This window comes from Ambystoma mexicanum, chromosome 12, assembly GCF_040938575.1.
Source record: "Ambystoma mexicanum isolate Mex_15411 chromosome 12, UKY_AmexF1_1, whole genome shotgun sequence".
Taxonomy (NCBI): domain Eukaryota; kingdom Metazoa; phylum Chordata; class Amphibia; order Caudata; family Ambystomatidae; genus Ambystoma; species Ambystoma mexicanum.
The window spans coordinates 366,003,511-366,027,859 of record NC_090936.1 but is presented as its reverse complement, the minus strand read 5'-3'; the positions used below and the strand labels follow the sequence as shown (position 1 = coordinate 366,027,859).

Here is a 24,349-nt window from a genome sequence, read left to right as displayed (position 1 = left end):
CTTAATGAGTTTTAAAAAAACATTGAGTTGCCGAAATTAACAGCGGAAGAGAGGAACAACTTAGAGGGCGAATTGACAGTTGACGAACTACAAAAATCTATTGCAGCTTTGAATTCTGGGACCTCACCTGGACCAGATGGGCTAACAGCTGAATTCTATATGATTATGCCAGAATCCGTACTTCAACTCTTACGTGACATGTTTATGTCTCCTCTATCTGAAGGGATATTACCCTAAACAACTCGTCATGCAACTATTTTTTAATCAAAAAGGATAAGGATCTCACATTGCCTTCTACTTATCACCCAAAAAGCCTATTGAATACAGACAAAATGTTAGCGAAAACCTTTGCAAGAAGATTAGAAGTATTGCTACCGAAGTTGGTGCATGAAAACCAATCAGGATTTATCAAAGGTAGACCTGCAGCTAATAATATGAGAAGACTCTTGCAAACCATATCACTAACAGACAGGTGTGACGATACAGCAGTCTTCTCTTTGGACGCTGAGAAAGCCTTTGACCGGGTGAATTGGTATTATTTGTATGATGTGCTAGCAGAAATGGGTCTTGGGGGGGCGGGGGGGGGAATGCTTCATAAATTGGGTTTAGCTAATATACTCCAGCCCGACAGCAGACTTTGAAACCAATGGCATGAGATCGGAACGCTTTGAACTGGAAAGGTGTACTAGGCAGGGGTGTCCTTTGTCCCCGCTTTTTTTTCTTTGTAAATTTGGCTTTATTGGTTTACAAGTATTAGTCATGGTGAGAAAAGAAACATTTCAATAACATCAGATTACAAGACAGCTCAAAGGAATTCAGCATACTTAATATCCTGTAAAGTTTCGGTATCTTTGATTAGGTTCTGCTTAAATCCATGACTCCCACTCCTCCCTCCCCCCTCCCCCCCGTCCTGCAGATCTCAGTTCAGCCATTGCAGCGTTTGTTCTGTGCGAGTCGCAGTTACTGCGTGTGATAAAGATCTCTTCAGGAGTGGGAATGTTGCGATGTGGAAGTATTGTACACCTTCATGCTGTGCCTTACCCCTCAGCTGGCGGGTTATACGTTGAGCCACGGAAGAGACCGCTTGAGAGATTTATTTTTGTAGTCGGTCCATAGGGCTTCAGTTTGTGGTGACCTTCCGTGCTGTGATGCTGTTATGTGCTCCATAATACATTTATTGGTGGCGACGTTTATCCATTCGGATTTAGTGGGTACAGAGTTGGATTTCCATTTCATGACAAGTATAGCAGGCGCTGCCAGGAGAAGGTATGGGGCTATGTCTCTTACTCTAGACCATTCTTCTTCACTTTTCTCAAGGCCAAACAGTACAAAGTAGGGGTCAGCTGTTCTCGTGATACCATCAATCTCTTTAATCCAGCCCAGGACTTCATTCCAAAAGACTTTGATTTGAGGACAACCCCACCGCATGTGCAAGTAGTCCGCGTTGGCTCCACATCTCCGCCAGCATTCTGGGTTGGCCGTTTGAAATATTTTCGAAATTCTAACAGGATCATATTGCCATCTGTGGAGCAATTTAATGGTGTGAAGTTTATATTGGTTCGAAATGGAGATTTGCGTCGCCGCGAGACACATGGTGTCCCATAGCTCTGGAGTGAGTTGTTCGCCTAGGTCCTTTCCCCACCTTTCTCTCGGTGAATCTGTAGTCCCCGCACAAGCTCCCAACGGTTCTCTGTACATTGCTGATATCAGGCCCTTCATTTCTGTCCTTGAGTCAAGTATCTTTTCAAAGGGCGTGAGGTCTCGCATTAAGTGGGACTTCCATATTGGTCTCGTCAAGACACCCTTTATTTGTAGGTAATGAAAAGTGGATAGAGGGCCAATTCCGAGGGCCTCTGTCAAGTCTGGGAGGGATACAAAGAAATCCTTTTTTTGGAGTTGTCCGACTCTATCTAGGCCCGCCTCATACCAAGCTTGAAACCGTTCTACGTTCGGTATCTGATTGTTGATTCCGGGTGACCATATGTGGCATAAGGGGGCGGGCCAGGTAGTAATGTTTTGCATTTTCTTACCCTGTGTCCAAATGTCCCAGATCGTGGTCAGTATTGGGTGACCTTTAAGTTTTCTGCCTATCCATTTCTTGGGAGACCATAGCCACTCAGATACTGTGGCTGGCGAAAAATAATGGTTGTCCATAGCGACCCATTGAATATTTGTGAGGTTACGTAAATGGGGGATCAGAACTCTTAGTTGGGAGGCTTCATAATATTTCTGTAAGTTAGGCAGCCCGACCCCACCCCTCTCCTTGGGGAGTGTTAGGGTTTTGTACGGAATCCACGCTTTCTTCCCTTGCCAGAGGAACCGAAGGAGGGCTCTCTTGGTTTCAAGAAAAAAACTGGTTGGGATTGTAATGGGTAGCATTTGAAAGGGATATAGGAAGCGGGGGAGGGACACCATCTTGATCGCGTTAAGTCGACCTAACCAAGATATTGTACGTTTTTCCCTCCTCGCAAGGTCTGCCCGGAATTGTCTTAATAGGGGAGGGAAGTTTGCTTCGTAGAGATCATTCAACTGTCTAGTGGTTTGTATCCCCAGATATTGCAGTTGTGCATGTTCAATTTTGAGACCCAGTGTGGAAAATATAGCGGTGTTAGCTTCTTCCTGACCCTGTAGGGGGAAGAGTGTGGACTTCTGTTTATTCACTTTGAACCCTGAGAGTCTGCCATACTCATCTAATAGGTGGAGGGCTCGGGGGGGATCGAAGTCAGGGGGTTAGTGACATGAAGGATGTCATCCGCATACAAGGCTACCCTATACTCCGTTGTCCCCAGGTGGATACCCTCAACCATTTGGTCGGCCCTCATTGTTATTGCTAGGGGCTCTAGGAAAAGCGCAAAAAGGATCGCAGAAAGTGGCCACCCCTGACGAGTTCCACGTTCCAAACTAAACCATCTAGAGTATTCACCGTTTACGAATATCGATGCTTTGGGGTTTGTGTATACTGCTTGTATTGCCTTCCTAAACCTTGGGTCCCTTCCCACCTTACTCAAGATCGCTTTCAAGAAGCCCCACTCAACCCTATCAAAGGCTTTCTCTGCGTCGATAGATAAGAGAGTCGGGTCACTGGTCATATTTTGGGATGCGTGTATTAGATGCAGGGTCTTACGCATTGTATCGGCTCCCTGTCTTCCCAGTATAAACCCAACTTGATCAGGGTGTATAAGTTGTGGCATCAGGGTTTCCAACCTTGCGGCCAGAACCCTCGCATAGATTTTCGCATCTAGGTTGAGCAAGGAAATCGGGCGATACGATCCACAGTTTGTGGGATCTCTCCCTTCTTTGGGAATAACTGTGATCAGTGCCCTGGTGAAAGAGTCCGGCGGTTCCCAGTGTCTATTATTTCATTAAAGAGTTCCGTTAGGAAGGGGGTGAGTGAGGTGGTAAAGGTTTTGTAAAATCCGGCTGTGTAACCATCTTCGCCAGGGGATTTACCTATGGTGAGCCTCTTTATGGCGGCCTGGACCTCCGTTTCTGTTATAGGGGATTCAAGGATCTCGGCATCTATAGGCGGTATACGGGGCATATTTATGGAGGACAGATAGTATTCTATTTCTGGAAGGTCGGAATTAATTTCAGATGAGTATAGAGTCTCGTAAAAGTTGGCAAAGCACTCTGGGATAGTAAAGTGAGTGTGCGTGTCGGGAGGGGGGTCCTCTACTATTCGTAGGACTCTTCTTTCAGCCCTTTGTTCTCTAAGCCTCGCGGCGAGAATCGCATCTGCCTTATCCCCTTTCTCATAGAATTTCTGTTTTAAATATCTCAACTTGCGTACTATCTGTTCGTGTTGTAGCAGCTTTAACTCCTGTCTCTTCTCTTTAGCCTCATTCAGTTTTGCGAGGTCGGCCTCTGTGTCTCTCCTATTGTGGGTTTCCAGCTGTGAGATTTCGGTTCGTAGTCTGTGTTCAATAATGTTTTGTTCCCTTTTCTTTGACAAGCCTTCTCTTATTAGAATCCCCCTCCAAGTAGCTTTTCCCGCCTCCCACACCGTCTGTTTAGACACCTCCCCATTATTATTTATTTCGAAGAATTGGGAGATTTCGATTTCCATTTGCGTTTTAAAGACTACATCTTTCCATAGGATTTCGTTACTGCGCCATTTCTTACCTCTGGGTGGCAGATCAGACCATTGCATATCTGTAAGGACCGTGTCGTGGTCTGACCAAGTGATCGGGGTGATTTCTGAGTGTGACATCACCTCAATTAGCTCCCTGGATGAGTATATATAGTCAATTCGGGTGTATGAGTTATGGGGATTTGAATAGAAAGTATATCCTAGTTCCTCAGGATGATAATCTCTCCATGAATCTCTTATATTATACAGATCCATCATACGTGCGAGATCGGTTTGGTCGGTTCTGTTGTGATGTTTCACATTGGGGTTGCCGGGTTTGTGATCTTTGGTCGGATCTGCCCATTGGTTGAAGTCACCACCTAAGATAATATAGCCTGCTGCTTCAGACAATATTTTCGGAATCATTCTGGCAAGGAATCTTGTCTGGCCAGTATTTGGGGAATAGAGGGTCGCAATCGTGACGTCCACTTTACCTATACGGCCACTGACCAGGAGGGTCCGACCCTCTACGTCAGACCACATCTTAGTGAGTTCAAAGCCTATGCTCTTCCGAATGAGGATCCCAACCCCCCCCCCCTCTCCTCAATGGACCCGAGCCCCCAAATTCTGTTCCATCCCGCTTTGACAGGATTCATCGCTCTTCACCCTTCATGTATTTTGTTTCCTGCAGAAGGAGGATGTCAATCTCGGCCCGGCGAAATTCTCTTGACGTGGAGTGTGCCCACTCTCAAGGGGGACGCAGTCCCTGCATTAGTGTTTGTAGCCATTGATTATCCGTGCAGGAGGACATCTCTTAATGGCTATTTGTTGTTGCATGGCAGTTCTCGGTTGTACGCTGCGTGGATTGCATTGGTTTACCATAAATGCTGCTCTGACCGCTTCAAGGACCTAGGTTCTTGATTTCCCCCAGGAGTGCTGCAATGTCCCCCTTTGTTGCTGCAGCAAGGTCGTTTTCGGTAGAAGCAGGGTTCGCCATCGCAGGTTTAGTGAGGGCAGGAGAAGTAGGGCAGTAGGCAAAAAAGGATAACTTGTGTTGAGCGTTCATATGGATCTCCTGCATCAGTATCTGACTTGCAATGCACAGGGCACCAAGCCCGGTTACGTCCTGTGTCGCAGATTCGCTGCCAAGTATTTTGAGGTGCAGAGTACGCTGCAGAATTTCGTTGGAATCCTCGAGAGGGAGGTTTTGAGCCTCCTTGGGCGTCGAGTTAATGGTGGAGCTCTTGCCGGCGTTTCCGCGGCCCCTTCCGAGCTCTGTGAGGGGGTACGCTCCTATATTAGACCACTGTATAACCCCGTATAGCTCTGTGCATGCTTCAGGGGATGACTCAGGCCTTTCATTATATCGTTAGCGAAACTACACAGGGTGTTAGCCTCTCATTAAAAAATAACGCAACTCAGTGCTTCAGAAAGGAGAGGGACACCAAATCACAGGAATGCCTTGAGATGAATAGTATGGCCGGGGGCCGCTTGTCCCGCTGCGCCGGAGCAGGGGCAATCCGTGTTTGAAAGCAGCGCTTTCTGCCTCCAGCCCACGCGCCCTCTCGGCAGAGTCCACTGTGGCCCGCTTTTCTGGGCAGCGGGAGATTGGCCTCCTAAGGGCAAGTGAGTGCAGGCCATGAAAATTCTCGTCCCTCACCAGAGGCACGTTGTGGAGAGATAGGGAGGAGGCCTCCCACAGTAGTTCACGCTGGGCCCGGGGATCGGGAGAGTAGCGGGCACTTAGGCTTTCATCAGTTGCACACGTGTGGAGGCTTTGATATTTCACAGGCGGTCCGTGGCGTACCTGCTTGTGGAAACGGTCGGGTTGGAGGGAGAGCGCTAGGCTCCACATAGGTCGCCAGTGGCAGGTGAAGTGGGGCGGCGGTCTCCTCTGCGTTCTCTTCACCTGCTGTAGGGCATCCGGGGAGCTCGTGTGCCGCGGCCGGTTCCCGGCTCAGAGCGGGTCCGCGAAATCTTGACAAGGCTTCGTTCGGAGCCTTCAACTCCTTGAGGGGTGCGATGTCTCACTCATCTTCGTCCCGATGGAGCAGTTAAACTTCAGTTCCAGGGCAGAAGGCCACTTTCGCGGGGTTCAGAGTCAGGGCCCCGTAGTCTCAGCTTCCTCGTGCGCACGCAGGAGGATCTCCCACAGGGCGCCACTGGTAATCAGGGGCCTCCACTTCCCACACAGATTTCACGGGTTGCGGAGGTCCGTTTTTCACTGGAATTTTTCCCACACTGGGGGGAGGGGTGTTCCGACAGCCCCGTCTGCGATTAATTTTGTCGGGGGGTGCCAAAAAGAGGGGGCTCAATCCGTCTTTCAGGGCGGCGCAGACGGAGCTCACGCAGAGAGCCTGTACATCTCTGCGCCCCCTGGTGGCCAATCTTTGTCCCCGCTTTTATTAGTAATTGCAATTGAACCTTTGGTGGCAGCAATTCGACAAGAAGAGAAAATACAAGGAATAGGCTACGGAGAAGTAGGACAAAAATTATGACCTGTTACTGGTGCTGAGCGACCTGGGAAATACGCTTCCAACTTCTATGGAGTTTATATCAGATTTTAATAGATGCTCAGAGAATAAGATCAACTGGGCAAGTCAATGCTGCTTACACAGAGTTATGATGGCTGGTGATAACTTCTTTTGGATTGAAATGGTGCCCAGAGAAACTTAAATACTTGCATGTTTGGATGACCAAAGAATTTGAAGGAATGGCACAGGAGACTATGAAGGTTTTGAGTGCAGGACTTGAGCAGGATTTGGAGATGTGGACGTTGCTGAATCCATCTCTGTGGTAAAGTCAATGCACTCAAAATGATCTCCACTCCAAGGATAACTTATGTTTTGAGCATGCTACAGTTGGATGTATGGAGGAGATTCTGGAAAGACCTAGATGCTCTTATACAGATTTTTCTTGGTGGTTTCTTGGTGGTTTTTCTTGGTGGTTTCAACAAACCACCAAGGATGAAATTATGGAAATTGCAATTGCCTCTGGACAGAGGTGCTTTAGGGGTTCCAAATTATTACGCATATCTGCCATTTATGGCCAGACATTATGTACCGTTCATGGAAAAGGAACCTGATGAATGAACCAAAGCGGAGGCATGTTTATTAGGGCCTCTAGCACTGAGGACAATCCTGACCACCACATCTAGAAGGAAAAATAAAGTGAACCTGCAATGCAATTTTTGTGAAGCTCTTGGAAGGAATTTGCAAAATTCCAAATTACACACAATGTGATTACCAGAGGCTTAAAAAGGCTATTGGAGAAATGGAGTATAAGAAGGGAATTGATTATGTAGCCCTAAATGCAAGTGGAAAAACAGAAGGTAGCGGGCTAGCAAGTAGAACTGATTGTGTCTAGATCTAAGGATAATGAATCACTAATGGAAGAATGGACCAGGAGATTAACATGAGAAATGACCCAGGAAAGATGGGAGAATATATGTAAATGTATGCCTGTTTTCTGTGCGTTTGACCGAGAGATCACCTCAGATTAAGAGCCTGAATATGGTTTATTGGACTCCTGAGAAGTTAGACTATAGAGGTCTGTCTGATACGAATGACTGTTGGGGATGTGTTCATAGAATAGGCACCTTGGAACACACGCTTTGGGAGTGTGTGAGGGAGTGTGTGTGAGTAATTTCTGGGGTAGACTCATTTTTAACAATGTTTTAGGGCAGAACTTGGATTACGATTTGAATACATGAATTGTTGGCGATGATGAATTGCTGAATGATTTATGCACTACTCAACGTAAATGGCTATTTAGAAGAGCCTCAGTGGCCAAAAAACTGAAGCCGGGAGGATGGAAATCCAGATGGTCTCCAGAAGTGGCTGTCTGGATGGATGAAATGCTGAAATTGGCTGATATGGAAAGGTTGATTTATCGCCCAAAGAAAATATTTGTCATTTTTTTAAAAAAAAGATGTGGGGTAGTTCCCTGGACATGTATTAGCTCTGTTTAAGCAGTCAGTGGGGTGCCTTTTTTGTGAGGGGCTTCAAGAGATAAACTGTTTGTGATTGTTTTTTGTTTATACATTTTTAAAAGGTGAAAAACAAATTCAGTCTGTCTTTTTGTTCACAGAAAGAATTGCATATAGAGGAGCTTAATTCTTCTGTGGCAGAGTATGCTTCGGTGATTGAGGTATTGTGGTATCATAGTTACCATATAGATCTGCACGTGCTGTCTAACAATGCTCTTCTGCTGACCTTTGCTTTTATGAATTCTCTGTGTAGACCCTAAGAGCAGAAAAGGCGAAACTAGAGAACAGCATGCAGCAGATGCAGCAGGAGCTGATTTCGTGAGTTGCTGATTATTCAAATATAAATGTTGCTATTCAAACTATTGTACAGGAAATCAATTGTTTTTTTCTTTTCTTCAAGCCATGGCATTGTTTCCCCAATTGCACTAACTTTTAATCCGAGCATTCCCAATGAGAGAACTTCGCTGCACTCTGAGATGGTGCTTGCTCAACAGTTTCCAGAGGTAAGATTGGGTTTACATTACTAAAACATATTTTTTAAACCTGCATTTTGCCAACGGTGTGCCAAGCATACTTCTCCACAGCTGCATAATTACGTTTAGGACAAAAAATTATATATTATGGTTATATCACTAGTGAGGTGCAACTATGCTCTACCAGCTTATAGATCTATCGAAATGCAAGACAGTAAATTACAGATCACCTGAATATCTTGAAGGCCTGGCTAGTATATAAGTGTAATTTGAGTGACAGCTTGAAGGATCGGTACGTTTCAGGCATGGAGAATAAGCTTTTATTTTTAATGGAAAAAATGTTATGAAATGTCAAGGCAGTTGAGATTCGCACTGTCCATAAGTAAACCTCTTGTATCTGCTATGAATTCTTAAACCATATTAGTTTTACTAATTATCTTCTCACCTAAAGGATATGAAGGTGTTAAGACTGCAACCCTTCAATAAAAGTCATTGCAGTGTCCAATGGACGGTCACTTCTGCAGCGGAAGGCAGTACTAGACAGCCACTTGGGGTGACAGATTGGTGATACAAGCAGAGGTTCCTGCCGGATGACCAGAAAGGGCGTGGTGCCAAAACGTTGCTTTACCTCATAGATAATTCCTCTAGCCACTAGATTATGCATCCCCTTCTTTACAGCGCTCAGTTGCTCCTCAGCTAGGTTTGCACTTTACACACTCCATGCTAATGTGCATAGTTTGCACAGACTATAACCCTGCACTAAAACCAACACAGCCTGCCTCCCTCTTTCCTATGATATTTCACCACAGTATTTTTAAAGGCCGTAGCAGGTCAGGGGGCAGAGAAATAAAGTATGGGAAATGTTTCACTAGCAGTTTTTAGATTTAAAGATCATGTGACTAGATGCCATCCTTCTAGTATTGGCTAATGTATTTTTGGCCTAAGACGTGTTTGTTTTTTGGTCTCCATGTTCGAAATGCAATTGGCGATTTCACTACAATGTAAGTAGTTCACAATTTATTCACAGTTCAGCATAACATGGGAACTCATCACTTGGCTAATTCTAGTTTAGGTTGATTTATTTTCTTTACCTGGATGGTTGTCAACTTCTCTGTGGTTTTTAAGTTTCCCCCAATTTTAGAAATAGTGCCTACAAAGGTTTTTGTTAGTCTTCTCCAAAGGTGTGTGCCCAGGCCATTCTTATTGGCTCATCTTTGAGTATTAACTGCTGTCTCACGCTGTCCTCTCTGGCCCACGTCCCGCTTCTGTTCTCTGCCCTTTCTTTCTCTGCCTTTCCCCTGGGTAGAACCTCAGCCTTTCACAGTCTGTTTTCTCTCTGGCAGGGGCTTCTACTTTTTCTCTGCTTTGCCTGGGTGCCCTTCTCCTTTCTTTCTTACTCTTCTTTATAGGGATGTCTCCCTGTTTCCCCTGAGTTTGTTAGCCCTTTTCACATTTTGGTGGTGTTCTTCACCTCCTGTTTCTCTACTCACTTCCCTCTTGGTGTTTGTCTCTGCCTTCTACTCCCACTTTCTTTTAGATCATTGGGACAACATCTTGTCCTCCTATTTCTAGACACACCTTCTGTTCTGGGTCCTCTCTGCTTTCTACTCCCTCTCCTGCTTGGGTGTTCATCTCTGCTGCCTAACTATTCACTACCACAGCCTTTCTTTATGCACTGGGGATGAAGCGCCTCACTTGACTTCCTCTTGCGGCATGCCGCCTGCTCAACCTCTTCAGTGTTATCTGTTCATCTTTTTCTACTCTCTGGGTTTTCTCTTTCCCACCACCTCCCCCAACTTTTTAAGTTTTATTTTTCACCACCATCCTCTTCTCTGTTTACACTTTTACGCCTTCAATGGCTTTTTTCTGATGCCATGTTCCTCTATTCTTCTTGCCTATTAGCCTGCCTCCTCCTCAATTCCATGGTGCCCTCCTTCAATCTGGAATCCAGTCTCCAGCTCTCTAATATTCCAACATGCCAAACTGCACTCCAAAACACCCTTTCCTTGAGAGCCAACCCCCATGTAGGCCTTTGACTGACTAGGTTCTCTGGGTGGTTGGATAGGTCAGCTGTTCTGTCTGGAAATGCTCCACGGCTGCAAAGTGGACCCATGTCATGTGGCACTTTGAGCCAGTCCTCTTTTTCCCATAGCATTCTGGGACTTGTACTTCAGATTTTCCCATTAGATGTATGGTGTTAAAACTTCTCCCAGCATGCAAAGTGAAAAGCCAGGACCAACTCGTGGTATCAAACTTGGGGTGGGGCTATGCTCTGTGGCAGGAGTGGTCTGCAGTCACTAAATCGGCAAACATTTTCTATTTCTTTGTAGAGTGGAATTGATAGCTGCTGTGATTGTGCTTCAGTCTTGACTCTTCCCCTTTCTGACTGCAGGACTTCCCTTAATAGGTTGTGTGTCTATCCCCTTTACTCAGCAGGTTTGTTTGTCCTATAAAATCTGTTTGCTGGACTTGGAGAGTAAAAAGAAATCTCTTTTGCGTTCTGTGCTATTCAGTTGTTTCTCCCATTGATTTCAATGGGGGTGTTGGCACGAGGGAGAACCTTTCTACCAGTGTCCACTTAGTGTGGTGAAGAAGCAGAGTCAGCGCCGTCTGGTTGTTGCACAAGGAAGAGTTGACCTTCTCCCTGTTTCCAGGGATGTTAAATGGCAGAGCATTGTGGGTCCCTCATAAATATATTCACCTGGGTGGGGGGGTGACGGTCCCCTGCCTGACCATACTCATGGAGAGTAGGGTCACCAAGGGCAGTACATGCAGACACAAGCTAGGTGATGTTCAAAAGTAGGGACGGCTTGGGGCGGATGCCCTGGCTGCCCTCAGCTTGCTGTGGGCTGTAGGCAGTGGCTTGTCGCATCCTAATTCAATCAAGCCTACTGCAGGATTCCTGATCAAATCAACTGCAGGAAGTATCAAGTTGCCAGGCAGGATTAGGAATATGCCATTGTTGGGGCAAAGGGGTGCTTTTACACCCAGCAAAAAGTATCATCCAATTGCTCAAAGGAAATCTTTAGACTTTTATGAGGCCTGAAAAATCCTTGTGGAACAACTCCTTCCAGGCCCAATTCACCTTTGTGGTGCAACGGAATGAATCATTCTTTTGTGCCAAAATAAAAAACATGTTAACTTCTATCCATTTCACTTGTGTACTGTTATTAATTATATCAATTAAAACTGTTTTATTATGTGTAAAGTTTGAATTTACTTTCAATCTGTATCACATTAAAGAATAAATAAATAAATCTATCCATTTTCTTTACCTTCTACATTCAGCTTGTGAAGAATGACCTCAACATTCAGAATATAGCTTTTACCCTCTCACACCAACATCTCATCCTGCATGAAGACGTTTGAGCTCAAACTCATTTCCTCCATGAAAATTAGATCCATCATACCCCATCTGAACCCTACCAGATGTAAAGCTGACCCCTGTACTTCCCATATCAAAGATTGTGCAGAGTTCCTGAACCCCATGATCAGTAAATTCATCAGTGCCTGTTTTAGGGCCTGCCCTGTCCCCGACGTGCTCAACCAAGCCCAAAGCTTTCCTGAAGATCATCTCTCGACGGAGAAGAATTTGCCAGCCATCCATTTGCCAACACGTCTTAAATGGCTGGAGTATGAGTGGTCGTGGTTTAACTATGCTGAATGGCAAGATAAATGCAGTCATACTGAGGAAGACAGCTTGGAAATTGCGTAGTAAGACCTCAACCCTTGATTATTTCTTTGCCAATAGACAAATGTTTTCTAGAGCCAAAACTTTGAGAACCTCAGTCTGTGAGTACAGCAGTCAGTGGGTTTGACAATCAATATAAAATGCAAACGTAACCCTAAAAACTTACCAGGAAGCACTTTGACAAACCCCTCTAGCACCTGCATTGATTGTCATGAGATGAATGTAAGAGGCGCCAATGGATATGTGATTGTTTATACAGAGCAACAATGTATGTCTGTGCAGTTTTGAAGAAACATTAGAATGGTTTTCTGGCCTAATTACTCATTTTGGCATTAGCGCATGTCGAGAAGCATACAGAGACCATAAGACTGCTGAACAAGCCACCACTGATATTCAAGTGACAAATCAGAAATGTAGTTTTAGACAATCTGGAGCAACACTGACGATTATAAGTGACCATGACGCAATTACCTTAATGCGATGTGCAAAAACCTATTATAAGAAGTATTTGATCAAAAATGCCCAGTGGCCTCTAATGATGAGGAGAATGGAGAACACAAAGTTTTGACACCTGTTTAATAAATTTGAGGTTGGGACTAATAAGCAAATTAATCCCATATCAGAGACTATTGGCTGTAATTATTTTACAGAAAGCTCAGACAAAAAAAGTTAATCTCAGGAGTTTTATTATCCTCCTTTAGCTGAAACATATACATATTGAGTGAGGAGTGCTGCAGCGTAATCAAAAAATTAAAGTGACTGGGCACCGTTGGCCCGACAAACGCAATCCTTCAGATTAATCCTTCATCCTGGGTAGGCATATTACACACACTGTATGCCAGATTGCATTTAATAATTCTATTTCTAAGTCTTGGAAGGAATCGTTATTGATACTAGTACATAAAAAGGAGCTTGAATGAATCCCTTAAATTATCGTTTACTGGCAGATGGATGTATCTAGTAAAATATTTGCTAAGATATTGCCGTTTGAGCTGACCAATTCAGCCAACGAGAACATGGCTACACCAATTATAAACAGAAGTTTTAGGGCGCCACTTTGGGTCTTCAGTTTACCCCCAAATATAGTATTGGACTAGAGCTGGGATCGACTTCCTTGTCCACGAAGATGGAATTGCGCAGGAGCATCATATACATTAAAGTGCGAACTTCATCGGTTCATACCAAATTAGGCATTGTGGAAAATGTTTGAAACTCCAAGATTTCACTAAGTGGAAATACTTGGTTCTGTGATAGAATTTGATGGAAGGCAGACTGGAACTTAGAAATTAAATTGTCTTAAGAGTCCCTTCAAATTAAGGCAGAGGAGTGGGACTTGTGCAATTGTATAGATCAGCTGTCTAAAAAGAAAGCATTGACTGAGTATGCCTCACTGCCCTAAATGTTCTTAAATGCTCAAATATTTGCAACAGTTCTCATCCCTAAAAATCCAAAGACTGTTCCTATTATTACGCTTAAATCTCCTACCCCCACATTTTCAATGGGGCTAGAACTGGAATCCAGGGGGATAAAACATGCATAAGCTACTGTGACAATCCTCTAGAGTTCGAAGGCACATGCCATCCACTCACACAATGCTCAGGTCTGAAACCACTGCATATAATGCATTTGGGGAAATGAGTGCATACATTGGAAATTATAGACTAGTTGTCAAAGTGTCTCGCCTTTGCTGAATACCTGCCCCTCTGGTTGATATCCTCTTTGTGGCATTTAAAGTGCTGGGTTGTGGACAGATGTATTGAGTGGTACAGGGTGCCTGGCCTAAGCTGCTCCCTGGGTAGGAAGTCTGGGGACCTGATTGAAACCACCATCCTACACCATTGGACAATCTCCCAGTTAGCAAACAAGTAGAGGCTCCAGAGTCGGGAATCCAGGCGAGATCCAGAAAAGGTGCAGTGGAGTAGTTGACGCGGAAGTCTGTGGAGGTAGAACTGCTGAAGAGCCACAGAACTTTAGGAGAACGTTAATGTGGCAGGAGCACTGATCAGTTAACGCCAAAAGGTTCAGGCAAGGAGGGACACGAAATAGATACCAGCCAAGGGGAGTGGGGGTGGGGTCCAAGGAGAAGGCAGGAGGGGCAAAAGAAGAAATCCAAGAGGCACAAGCAAGAGAAATGTAGAGGCACAAGAGACCAACAAAACGCCAGACCCTGAGCAGGGCTAAGAGGCATTGTCCAGAAGCAATTACGAACCTGAAATAGGACTGCTGCCCACGTTAGGAGGCCCTGGATTGGTGGTAAGTGTCTCTTACGCGCATGCAGGTTCATGATGACACATCCTTCCATTGCATGTGTTCCCTGTCGGTAATGGCGGTGCCCTAGGTGTCAAAGGTGCGCCATGCTCCACTCCGACTGGCTCAGATATGTTTCTTTGTGGCCCCCTGCACTAGAGAGGATGGAGGCATGACAAACAGCAGGTAAACAGGGCCGGGTTTTCTACGGGCTGTGCTCGACACAAGTTTTGGTTACGTGGCAGACCTGGTAGCTCACACTCATTTGATTACTGCTTTGAAGAAAATGTGCTCGATTTTTCTAGGATGAAGTGGAATGTTATAATTATATTAGCACATGTATTTTAATCTAATTTTGAATGCAAATTTAAATATTATGCTGGAATTATGACCTTATTGAAAGTTTAATGTCGATCTAAAACAAATTTGATAAGATTGACTTCTGTATTTCCCCAACTCTTGACCTTGGTGCTGTTTTAAAAGTACACCCAGACACAGATCATCTTACAACTTGAGGGTGAGCACCAGTCTACTTTGATTCAGCTTAGAATCATGAATTTATGCTGGTGGGTCACTCTGTTAAACTCCAAACTAAGGACAAAACAAGTTTACAAATCTTCAAGGAAACCAAGTACAGAACTACCAGCTACCATCAACGTTACTGTGGCAGATTAGACCTACTTTTTGTTTCATAAGTAGATCATTTTAATGCATTCTAACCTGCCGTTACCGATACCATCATAAATTGTCTTCATGTGTTGCAAAACATAGTGGTGCAGATTCTTAAGAACACCCCAAGACCCGCTCCCTGTAATGGGGAAGCCACACTGGCTGCTGTGCAAGGGTGAAGTGTGCAAGGTAAGTGTCAGGCATCCTGTTATGCATGCAATGTGTGTATGCTATGATATATGATTTAGTATGATATGGCATTTGTAACGTGCCTATACACAAGTGTTTCAAGGTGCGGCGAGGCAAGGGAGGGGGAACAGAGGGGAGACGGAGACAACGATCCTACTAGGCCAGGTGTCACTCAGATCGCGCAAGTGCATGGGTTGGGGGAGGGGAAAGTGCAGTACATGGGAAGAAGAATAAATGACAAGTAAAAATACGGCCCACTGGTGGCAACTGCAAGGATAAGATGCAGACATCAGGTGGTGGTGAGACTGTTAAGGATACAGAAAACAGATACAGAAAACGGTTCCCAAGTGCGAGGGTTGCCAGAAAGGCAGTACACGGGTTCAACTGGTGGGGGGAGGTGGCCTGGGCCCGACATCAGAGGGTGGTGAGGTAACCAGTGCAGAATCAGTTTCAGCCAGGAAGTCGGCAGGGGAGAGAAGGAGAAAAAGCAGAAGCAAAGAAAGACTTTGAGGTGCGTCCGGAACCTGAGATGGTTCTCCTCAAGTTTCAGGGAGGCAGGGAAGCTGTCCAGAGAGAGGCCCCAGCCGAGGAAAAAGATATACCACCAACTGGTTGCTTGGAGAAGCAAATGACCCTGAGGGAGTTGGAGGCGGATGAGGGAAGAGTTAGAGCAGGGAGATTTTAGGAAGTGAGAGTTAAAGATATTGAGGGCCCAGGGCCAATAAGGCCTTGTGGATAATGCAGAGGGTTTTGACCTTAATCCTCCCAGCCAGTGGAGACATTTCAGTCCTGGAGAGATACGATCCCTGGCCTTGAGGCCAAGGACAGGTTGCGCAGTCCTGTTCTGGATGAGTTGCACAGGGCAGACAGTAGAAGCAGGCAGATTTAGAAAGTGGCTGTTGCAATAGTCCAGCCTAGAGAGAACCGCAGCTGTGGAGACAGTGAGCTTTTGGAAACTTGGGTTACGTTGGTAAGATAGATTTAGTGCTGTTTTGGTGCAATATTTTTACGATTTATGTAGGAGATGGGTTAGTGCGCAAAAACATTGTCGGAAGGAAAGAGGAGAGTTCCTGTTTGGATATTACAATAGGTGATATGAGTAAATGAAAACATTCAAAAGATGTACCATCAATGTGCCACTTGATGGTAGGTGATGGGAGAAAAAACAATGTTGTTGAAGTACGTAATGGATGTTCAGTGGCAGTTACCGTGCTCTGAGGCACTTATAAAAGAGTTGTAAACATTGTGCAGAAAAATTATTCGTACCTCTACTTTGTGGTGATGGGTGGCCATGTGGATGTATGTAGATGCAGAAATCTTGCATAGTGTTATTGAACTTTGTAGTGGACATGACTTTTTAATGACACAACACTTGCAGTCTGAATGTTTAACGTTACACATGAAGTGTTGTACAGAACTGTTAGTGTTAGATACTGACATCTTGAATGGGATTGGTGAATGCGTGTGTGACTATTTAACAGTACCCAATGAGGTAGTGCTGGACAAAAAATAGTGGAAAGGGAAGGGTGACAGCGCCTGCTGTACTGGGGCACGACCCTTGCGGTACTTGGGGAAGCGCACGTGCCACATTCTGCGCTTCTCACCATGCTGGCCAATGAAAATGTGACTGTGGGGATTGTCCAATCAGGTACTGAACGTGTGGTTCACAGGAAGGGGCGTTAATACTGTTTTTCATTAGTCTGCATAGTGAGGCGGCCTTACATGGAGAAATGCATTGTGTTGGTTTTGGGTGATGATTTTGTGATAGGTCTGCACAAGTATGCCCAGCAAAGACACTTTGATGGCGATTTCGGTTTGGACGGAGTGGACGCATTGTGGTGCGCTGTCCTTGACGGCAGTTTCTCTGATATGCATGCACTGTGCAGGCAAGTGGGCAGTTTTGCTACCGTTGATGATGATGTCATGCACTATGGCGGCATGCATTTGGGTTACGTGGCTTGTTTAGGTTTGTTCCATCGACTGAAGAGGTTGCTGAATGCAGTGAAGAGGCTTTTTCCCACTGCCCAAGGACTTTTCTCATCCATAACACTAAGGAGAGTATGGGACAATGCAAATGTATGTTCCCAGCCAGAGGTTGGAAGGTGTCTCGTCAACAGAAGCATGTGCATTTTTTTGTCCGCTGGTCGGATGTTCTTCCGCAACCACATTAGTTGTTGAAATGTAGAGTTTTTCCATGCAAATGGCATTTCGTTGTTGCCCATTGGTGAAACTGTTTTATTTGCCCATCTACAGAATGCATTGAAGAGTTTGCTGTAATAATGTGAGGAGAAAAAACACAAAATACTATAAAAAAGGATCTTTTCAGAGCCACCACTAAAGATGAATTCCCCTACCCTGGTTGCAATTTATTCGCCCGCTCCCTGCACCAAAGCCACATCCGGGGATTTTGAGGATGGCGGGCATGGAAATGGAACTGTGGAGGCTAAGGGATTGCGCAATAACTTTTATGGGTGTGGTGTGTACCCAGAGGACTGTTGTACAGAACTGATAGTGTTATATTTAGAGCTCTTCTATGTGATTGGTGGATGCGTGTGACACTATTTAACAGTACCCAATGAGGACATACTGGAATGAAGATAGTGGAAAGGGAAGAATGACTGATCGTGCATTACTGGTGTGTGGCCCTTGCAGTACTTGGGGAAGCGCACGTGCCACATACTACCATTTTGAGCATGCTGCCCATGGGAATGCGACAGTGGGGATCATCGGTACCGAGGTTGTAGTTCACAGGAAGGGGCGTTTAATACTTTTCTCCATTACTGTGCGTAGTGAGCCGGGCTGCCATGGTTGCTATTACTTGGAAAGGTAATGTAGCGTAGCAGAAATTGTTCCAAATTCAATTACAACTCAAAGCTATGTGGGTCACTACTCTGTTCTGAAAAAATACAAACAAATTGCAGAGCATTTCTGGGGTGTGGCCTTTTGCAGGGCTGGAGTGGAGACCTTGCAACAGACAGAGGCCTACATCGTTGCACCAAATACATACATGTGCAATGGCACATTGTGGGGTCTTTGTGTGTGTACTTTCCCAATAACATTCTGTAGATTGCAGAACATTGTATTTTTCCACTGTCTGAGGGTCCAGATCGTGTCCACGATATAAGGGCCCACGCACTGCGTGGGTGCGTTCGCATGGTGATGTCGCAAATGTTCTCGATTGGAACGGCTATCTGCAGGACGCGTGTTTGTGCAGCATACTTTGTGCACATGTGCATAGGTGTCCTATGCACACCGTTGGGATCTCTGGATTGAATAATAGTGCAATACACGTGCGACAACCATTTTGGTACAAGCTGGGTGTTTGTAGGGTATAGCAGGTGGTATGTGTACAGCTACCTGTAGGACGTGGGTGGGCGCCTTGAACTACTTAAAGTTTGTCACAAGTTTCTCTCCAAATGCTGGACAGCGGCGGTGTTACCAGGATACCGAGGAAGAGATGCGCATGCACGTACTTGTGCAATGGACAAACGTCCCCTCCCACAACTACTTATAGGTGGTTCACAAGATGCAGACATGTGGTTCGTACTGGCATGGTACGGATGTCTCCATTGTGATTGCGGATATGCCGGCCAGGTGCAGTGTCTGTAGGATATCTCCCTTTTGTTTAATTGCGGTCATTCCCACCAGTACTCTGCGCCACTGAGTCATAACAGCATTTTAAAAACAAAGGAAAAGCCACATATACAATCAGGAACAATTTACATATCAACCTTCATTTCCACACATTCATAGATACTATTATGAAAGGGGTAGCAGAAGTGGATTAATATTGTGGGGAATTGAGTATTTGCACAAGTTGCTCATGACAGGAGGAAGGGATTTGAGGTATCATCGTAACATCTCTGATCACACAGATTTTGAGGGGATGGCGGGCTATGAAATGGGGAAGGGGTACACGTGCAGGTTGGGCAGTGGTATTTTATTTTGTCCATAACATGTGCCTGTACGTAATCTTTTAAGGTGGCAAAATTGTTCACCAATTCCAGAACTTCTCTTTTCCCTTGCAATTCACGTACATGGTGGTGTTTGTCTCTGTTCCTTGTGTTTGCTGAATGGTCCCACTATGTACGAGAACCTGTGCCTTTCTACGCAGGTTGGATGCCACCCAATTTCCGCAACTAGTAGCATTACTCGGCGACTGCTGTGCGCATTAACATAGTGCCAGCCGGTTCAGTATGTTGTACAGTACATCTTTACAAACTAAGGGCAGCCTGGTAAAAACCTATCCAAATCAGTAAAAAAACATTGTTTAAGAGTTGTTATGAATACGTTGTGCTACTAAAAGGATATCACCTTTACTGGAATAAAGGACTATAAATTCTCTGACAAAAAATATTGTTAAAGGGATGTTACGGTTCAGTTGCCATAAGAAAAACCTATCAAATTCAGTGCAACAAGTACTTGAAAGGAACATTATACTTACTTTAACTAATAACAACCTATGCATATTATGGTTACACGTAAAACCGAAAACCCCCAGAAATTCACAAGTTACGGTAAGCATAGCAACCATAACTCAGATCACCACTGTGCACTGCAAACACTAACAACCATTACATGAAAAAATGTCATTGATGACCTCACTGCTGACATCACATGTCTGGCTACCTCTTTTTTTGTTCACTGACCTATATAGGCCAGGTGGTTTTCTTCACTGACAGCAACTAAACAGTCAAAAGGTACTATATCTGTAGAGCTTACCCTTCTCATATGGTCTTACACTACTTTACTTAGTTTAGTCACATCATATGATACATGATGACATGCAATTGATTTTCGAATTAACAGGAGACTATGCATTAGACAGTGCAAAAATAGAGGACCTTTTCAACATCATTGACACCTGGATGCAGAGGCACTGGATGTGTCTAAACAATACAAAAACCGAATTAATGGTTTTTGGATCAAATCAGGCCAGGTCCAAGCTGGACTCTCAATACAAGGCTTTCCATATCAAAGAAGCCATCATACCAGTAGTACCTAAGGTAAAGACCCTGGGTATGATGGTGGAAGCCTCACTAGGCTCTGGTGCCCAGGTTAACTACCTGTACAAAAACAATATGTATTACCTGCGCCTTCTGAGAGCAATTGGACCCTTCAGAAATGAGACTAACTCGGCTACCATCGCAAGAGCAGTTTTGTTGTCCCCTCTAAACTATGGTAATGCATTGCTACTGGGAACCTCCAAGAGAGAGCTAACAAAATGTCAAGTAATGCAAAACGATGCGGTTCGCATCATCGAAAAGAAATAGGGACCATATATCAGAAGGAAGAAAGGAACTGCACTGGCTTAGAATAGAGGACATGGTCAAGTTTAAGGCAATGACGATAGTCCATAGATGTCTTTTTGGGGAGGCACCGGCCTACGTCAAAAAACAATTTTCCACGTATGTGCCCCAAAGATGACTAAGATCAGCAGACACAGGTCTTCTTAATATACCAGCGGCCAAACGAGCCATTGGAAGGGCAAGATCTTTCCCTGTCAGGGCGGCCAAATATTGGAATGGGTTACCAGTGATCCTAAAACAAGAAGGAAATTACCTCAGTTTCAGGAAGGCTCTGAAAACTTTCCTATTCCAATAGTCTCGAAGCATCACAGTATCTCCACAGCGCTGAGGAGAAACTATAAACCCTGAGAGTCCCCTACTGTGAATGTAACTTCTGCGCGCTCCCTGCGCCCTGATGCCCGTGGGCTTACGGCGCGTTATAAGCACAAAAACATAGACATAGGGGAACAAGGAAGCCTGAAACACAGCAATGATTTCTGTGCATGAAAAGAATCAGTTAAGTTATGACCACTTTCTGGTATCACTGCTGCTTTTTTCCTTACTTTACTTTCCCTGTGTATGCTCATATTTGTATGCGTTGTGGTCTTTGTTTTGTTTGGAGAAGTGCAATTATGTACTAAGTGAGGCATTGTTAGCTACTTACTACATGTTTACAGTATGCAAAACTCTGAAACAAAACCATTCATCATTTTACTATCCAACAAGGCAAGATTGTGAATATTGCACCTCTATGGTGCATGCTGCAGACAATACCTACGTTTCTACATGAGTAGGTTCATGTAATGGAAATAACTCTGTAATGCAATGGTGTTTATAGCAATGCATTGCTTAATGAACTATGTAGGTCATGATCGGTCTCCTAATCAAGTTTGATAGTTTTCTAGCAACCCCATAATGACAATCCCTTGTGGAGGCTTTTCATGAAAAGTAACTGCTCATGGAATGTCATCAGTGATGTCATGAATGACATTGTTGATTTCATGTTTGATGTCATGGGTGTTAGTCTTAGCAGTGCACAGTGGCGGTGCGAGTTATGATTGCGTATGTTACCATAACTGGCGAATTTGTGTTTTTTGGTTTTACTTGTAACCGTAATATGGATAGTTTGTTATTAGCGCAAAGTAAGTGTAATGTTCTTTTCAAGTACTTGGTGCACTGAATTGCATAGGTTTTTAGTAGTGCAACTAACCCATAAGGTCCCTTTAACAATGTTTTTTGTAAGTGAATTGCACAGGTTTTTACTAGTGCAACTTAACCATAATGTTCCTTCAACAACATTTTTTCAGTGATTTTCATAGGTTTTTTGCAGGATATCCTTAGTTTTTTGAAGATGTACTGTACAACATACTGAACCTGCGGGCACCATATTAATGCACACAGCAGTCTCAGAGTTTGCATCTGGTTGTGTGCATCGGGTGATGTCCAACCTGCTCAGAAAGGCAGGGGCTCTTACATAGTGGTGCCATTCAGCAAACACAAGGAACATATGCAAGCAGCAGCATGTACATGAATTGCAAGATAAACTAGAGTAGCTCTGCAAACTGCGTACTTATGAAGCGATCAGCACAAAGGCATAGGGACTACATCATAACGGAATGCACCAACAACAAAAGTGATGTCTCCCTTCAACAATATTACCGCACTGCTACTGTACAAGGGAACAAAGAACGAACGTGCCGAGTAATGACGGGAAAGTACTAAGAGCAGAACATCACTGCAACGTAGCAAGCACACTACAGTTTGCCTGATTAATTGCACAGGTGTTACAGTATACAATAGTACAGAAGCATAACTGTTTTTATTTTTACTTGCGATACTAACCCCAGTGGTACTCACGGCTGTGTGAAATGTACATTATGTAATATATATTGCTTCATGTACACCTAACACATTTAGTTTTCTGTAACAGAACATATTGTAAAGCAAAGCAAGGCAGCACAAGTGGCACCCCTTACACTACAGCATACTGGCATAGGAAAGGTATGAAACTCTATAAATGGTAAAATGGACAGCCTGGAAGCCAAAATTGAAGAATTGGTGAACAATTGTGCTGCCTTAAAAGATTGCATACAAGGATATATTATGGACAAAATAAAATAGCACTGCCAGACCTGCACGTGTACCCCTTTCCCATGTCACAGCCCGCCATGCCCTCAAAATCCGTGTGATGGGAGATGTTATAGTGATACCTCGATCCCTTCCTCCTCTCACGACCAACTTGTGCAAATACACAATTCTGCACAATAAGTATCCACTTCTGCTACCCCTTCCTTTTCCTAATGGTGTGTACGAATGTGTGCAAGTAAATGTTGATATTTAAATTGTTGCAGAGTGTATATGTGGTATTTGTTTTTTTTTAAAATGCTGTTATGACTCAGCGGTGCACAGTCCTCGTAGGAATGACCGGAATTAAGGAAAATGGAGGTGTCCTACGGACAACGCACCTGCCCGGCCTATCCACAATGACAATGGGGGCATCTGTACGACGGCAGTATAACCCGCATGTCTGCATCTTGTGCACCACCTATAATTACGTGTGGGTGCAGGCATTTGTTGTGCAAGTAGATGCATGTGGATCTGTTACTCTGTGTTCTGGTAACACCGCCACTGTGCAGCATATGCAAATGAACATTAATTAGTTTGAGCCACCCGCCCACCCACGTCCTACAGGTAGCTATACACATAAACATCCCACCTGCTATACCCTATAAACACCCAGCGTTTCCCAAAATTGTCGGCGCACGTGTGTCGCACTATTAATCAGTAGAGAAATGGCAACGGTGTGCATAGGACAGCTATGCACATGCGCACAACATATTCCAGCTAAAACGCGTCCTGTGGACAGCTGTCCGAAGGGAGATCAGTGGCGACGTCGCCATGCGACCGCACCTACGTTGCGTGTCGGCCCTTATTTCGGGGACACGATCCGGACCCTCGAACAGCGCAAAAGTACAGTGTTGTGCAATGTACGGCGTGTTTTTCGGAAAGTACACGCTTACAAACACACCACAATGTGCCATTGCACATGTATATATTTTTTTTAACAATGTAGGCCTGTTTTCCTGTTGCAAGTTCTCTACAGCATCCCTACAAAAGGTGACTCCCCAGAGCTGCTCTGCAATCTGTTTGTAGCTTTTCAGAACAGAGTAGCAGGCCACATAGGTTTGACCGGTAATTGATTTTGTACCAAATCTACTTTGTGACATTGCCTTTAGAAGTAATGGCAACCATGTCAGCCCGACTCACTATGCACAGTAATGGACAAAAGGATTAATGGGACTTCCTGTGAACCACACCCTCAGTTGCGATAGTCCCCACTGTCCCATTTTATGTGGCACGTGCGCTTCCCCAACTACGTTGAGGGCCATGCCCCAATAAAGCATAAACATTCATTCTTCCCTTTCCACTTTCTTCTTTCCAGCACACCGTCATTTGGTACTGTTAAATAGTGCCACACGTGTCCACCAATCACATTGAAGAGCTCTCTGTGTAACAGTATTGGTTCTGTACAACAGTTTTCTGTGTACACACCACACCCAGAAATGTTATTGCACAATCCCTCAGCCTCCACAGTCCCATTTCCATGGCCGCCATCCTCAAAAGCCCCATATTTGGCTTTTGTACTGTATGGGGGAATAAATTGCAACCAGGGTAGGGGAGTTCATTTTTATTGGTGGCACTGAAAAGAGCCTTTTATTTTTTTACGTGCTTCCA

The 24,349-nt window shown here is 44.6% G+C and overlaps 1 protein-coding gene across 3 annotated transcripts in view; it reads left to right on the top strand.

The window, feature by feature from the left end:
- The window catches only part of IRAG2 (inositol 1,4,5-triphosphate receptor associated 2), a 2,448,326-nt gene that overhangs the window by 876,510 nt on the left and 1,547,467 nt on the right, over positions 1 to 24,349 (top strand). For all 3 annotated transcript variants that reach the window (XM_069628487.1, XM_069628486.1, XM_069628485.1), the window contains exons 12-14: positions 8,159 to 8,218; positions 8,311 to 8,375; positions 8,458 to 8,560. In XM_069628487.1, the coding sequence (XP_069484588.1) occupies positions 8,159 to 8,218; positions 8,311 to 8,375; positions 8,458 to 8,560 (228 nt within the window). The remainder of the gene's footprint in view (positions 1 to 8,158; positions 8,219 to 8,310; positions 8,376 to 8,457; positions 8,561 to 24,349) is intronic.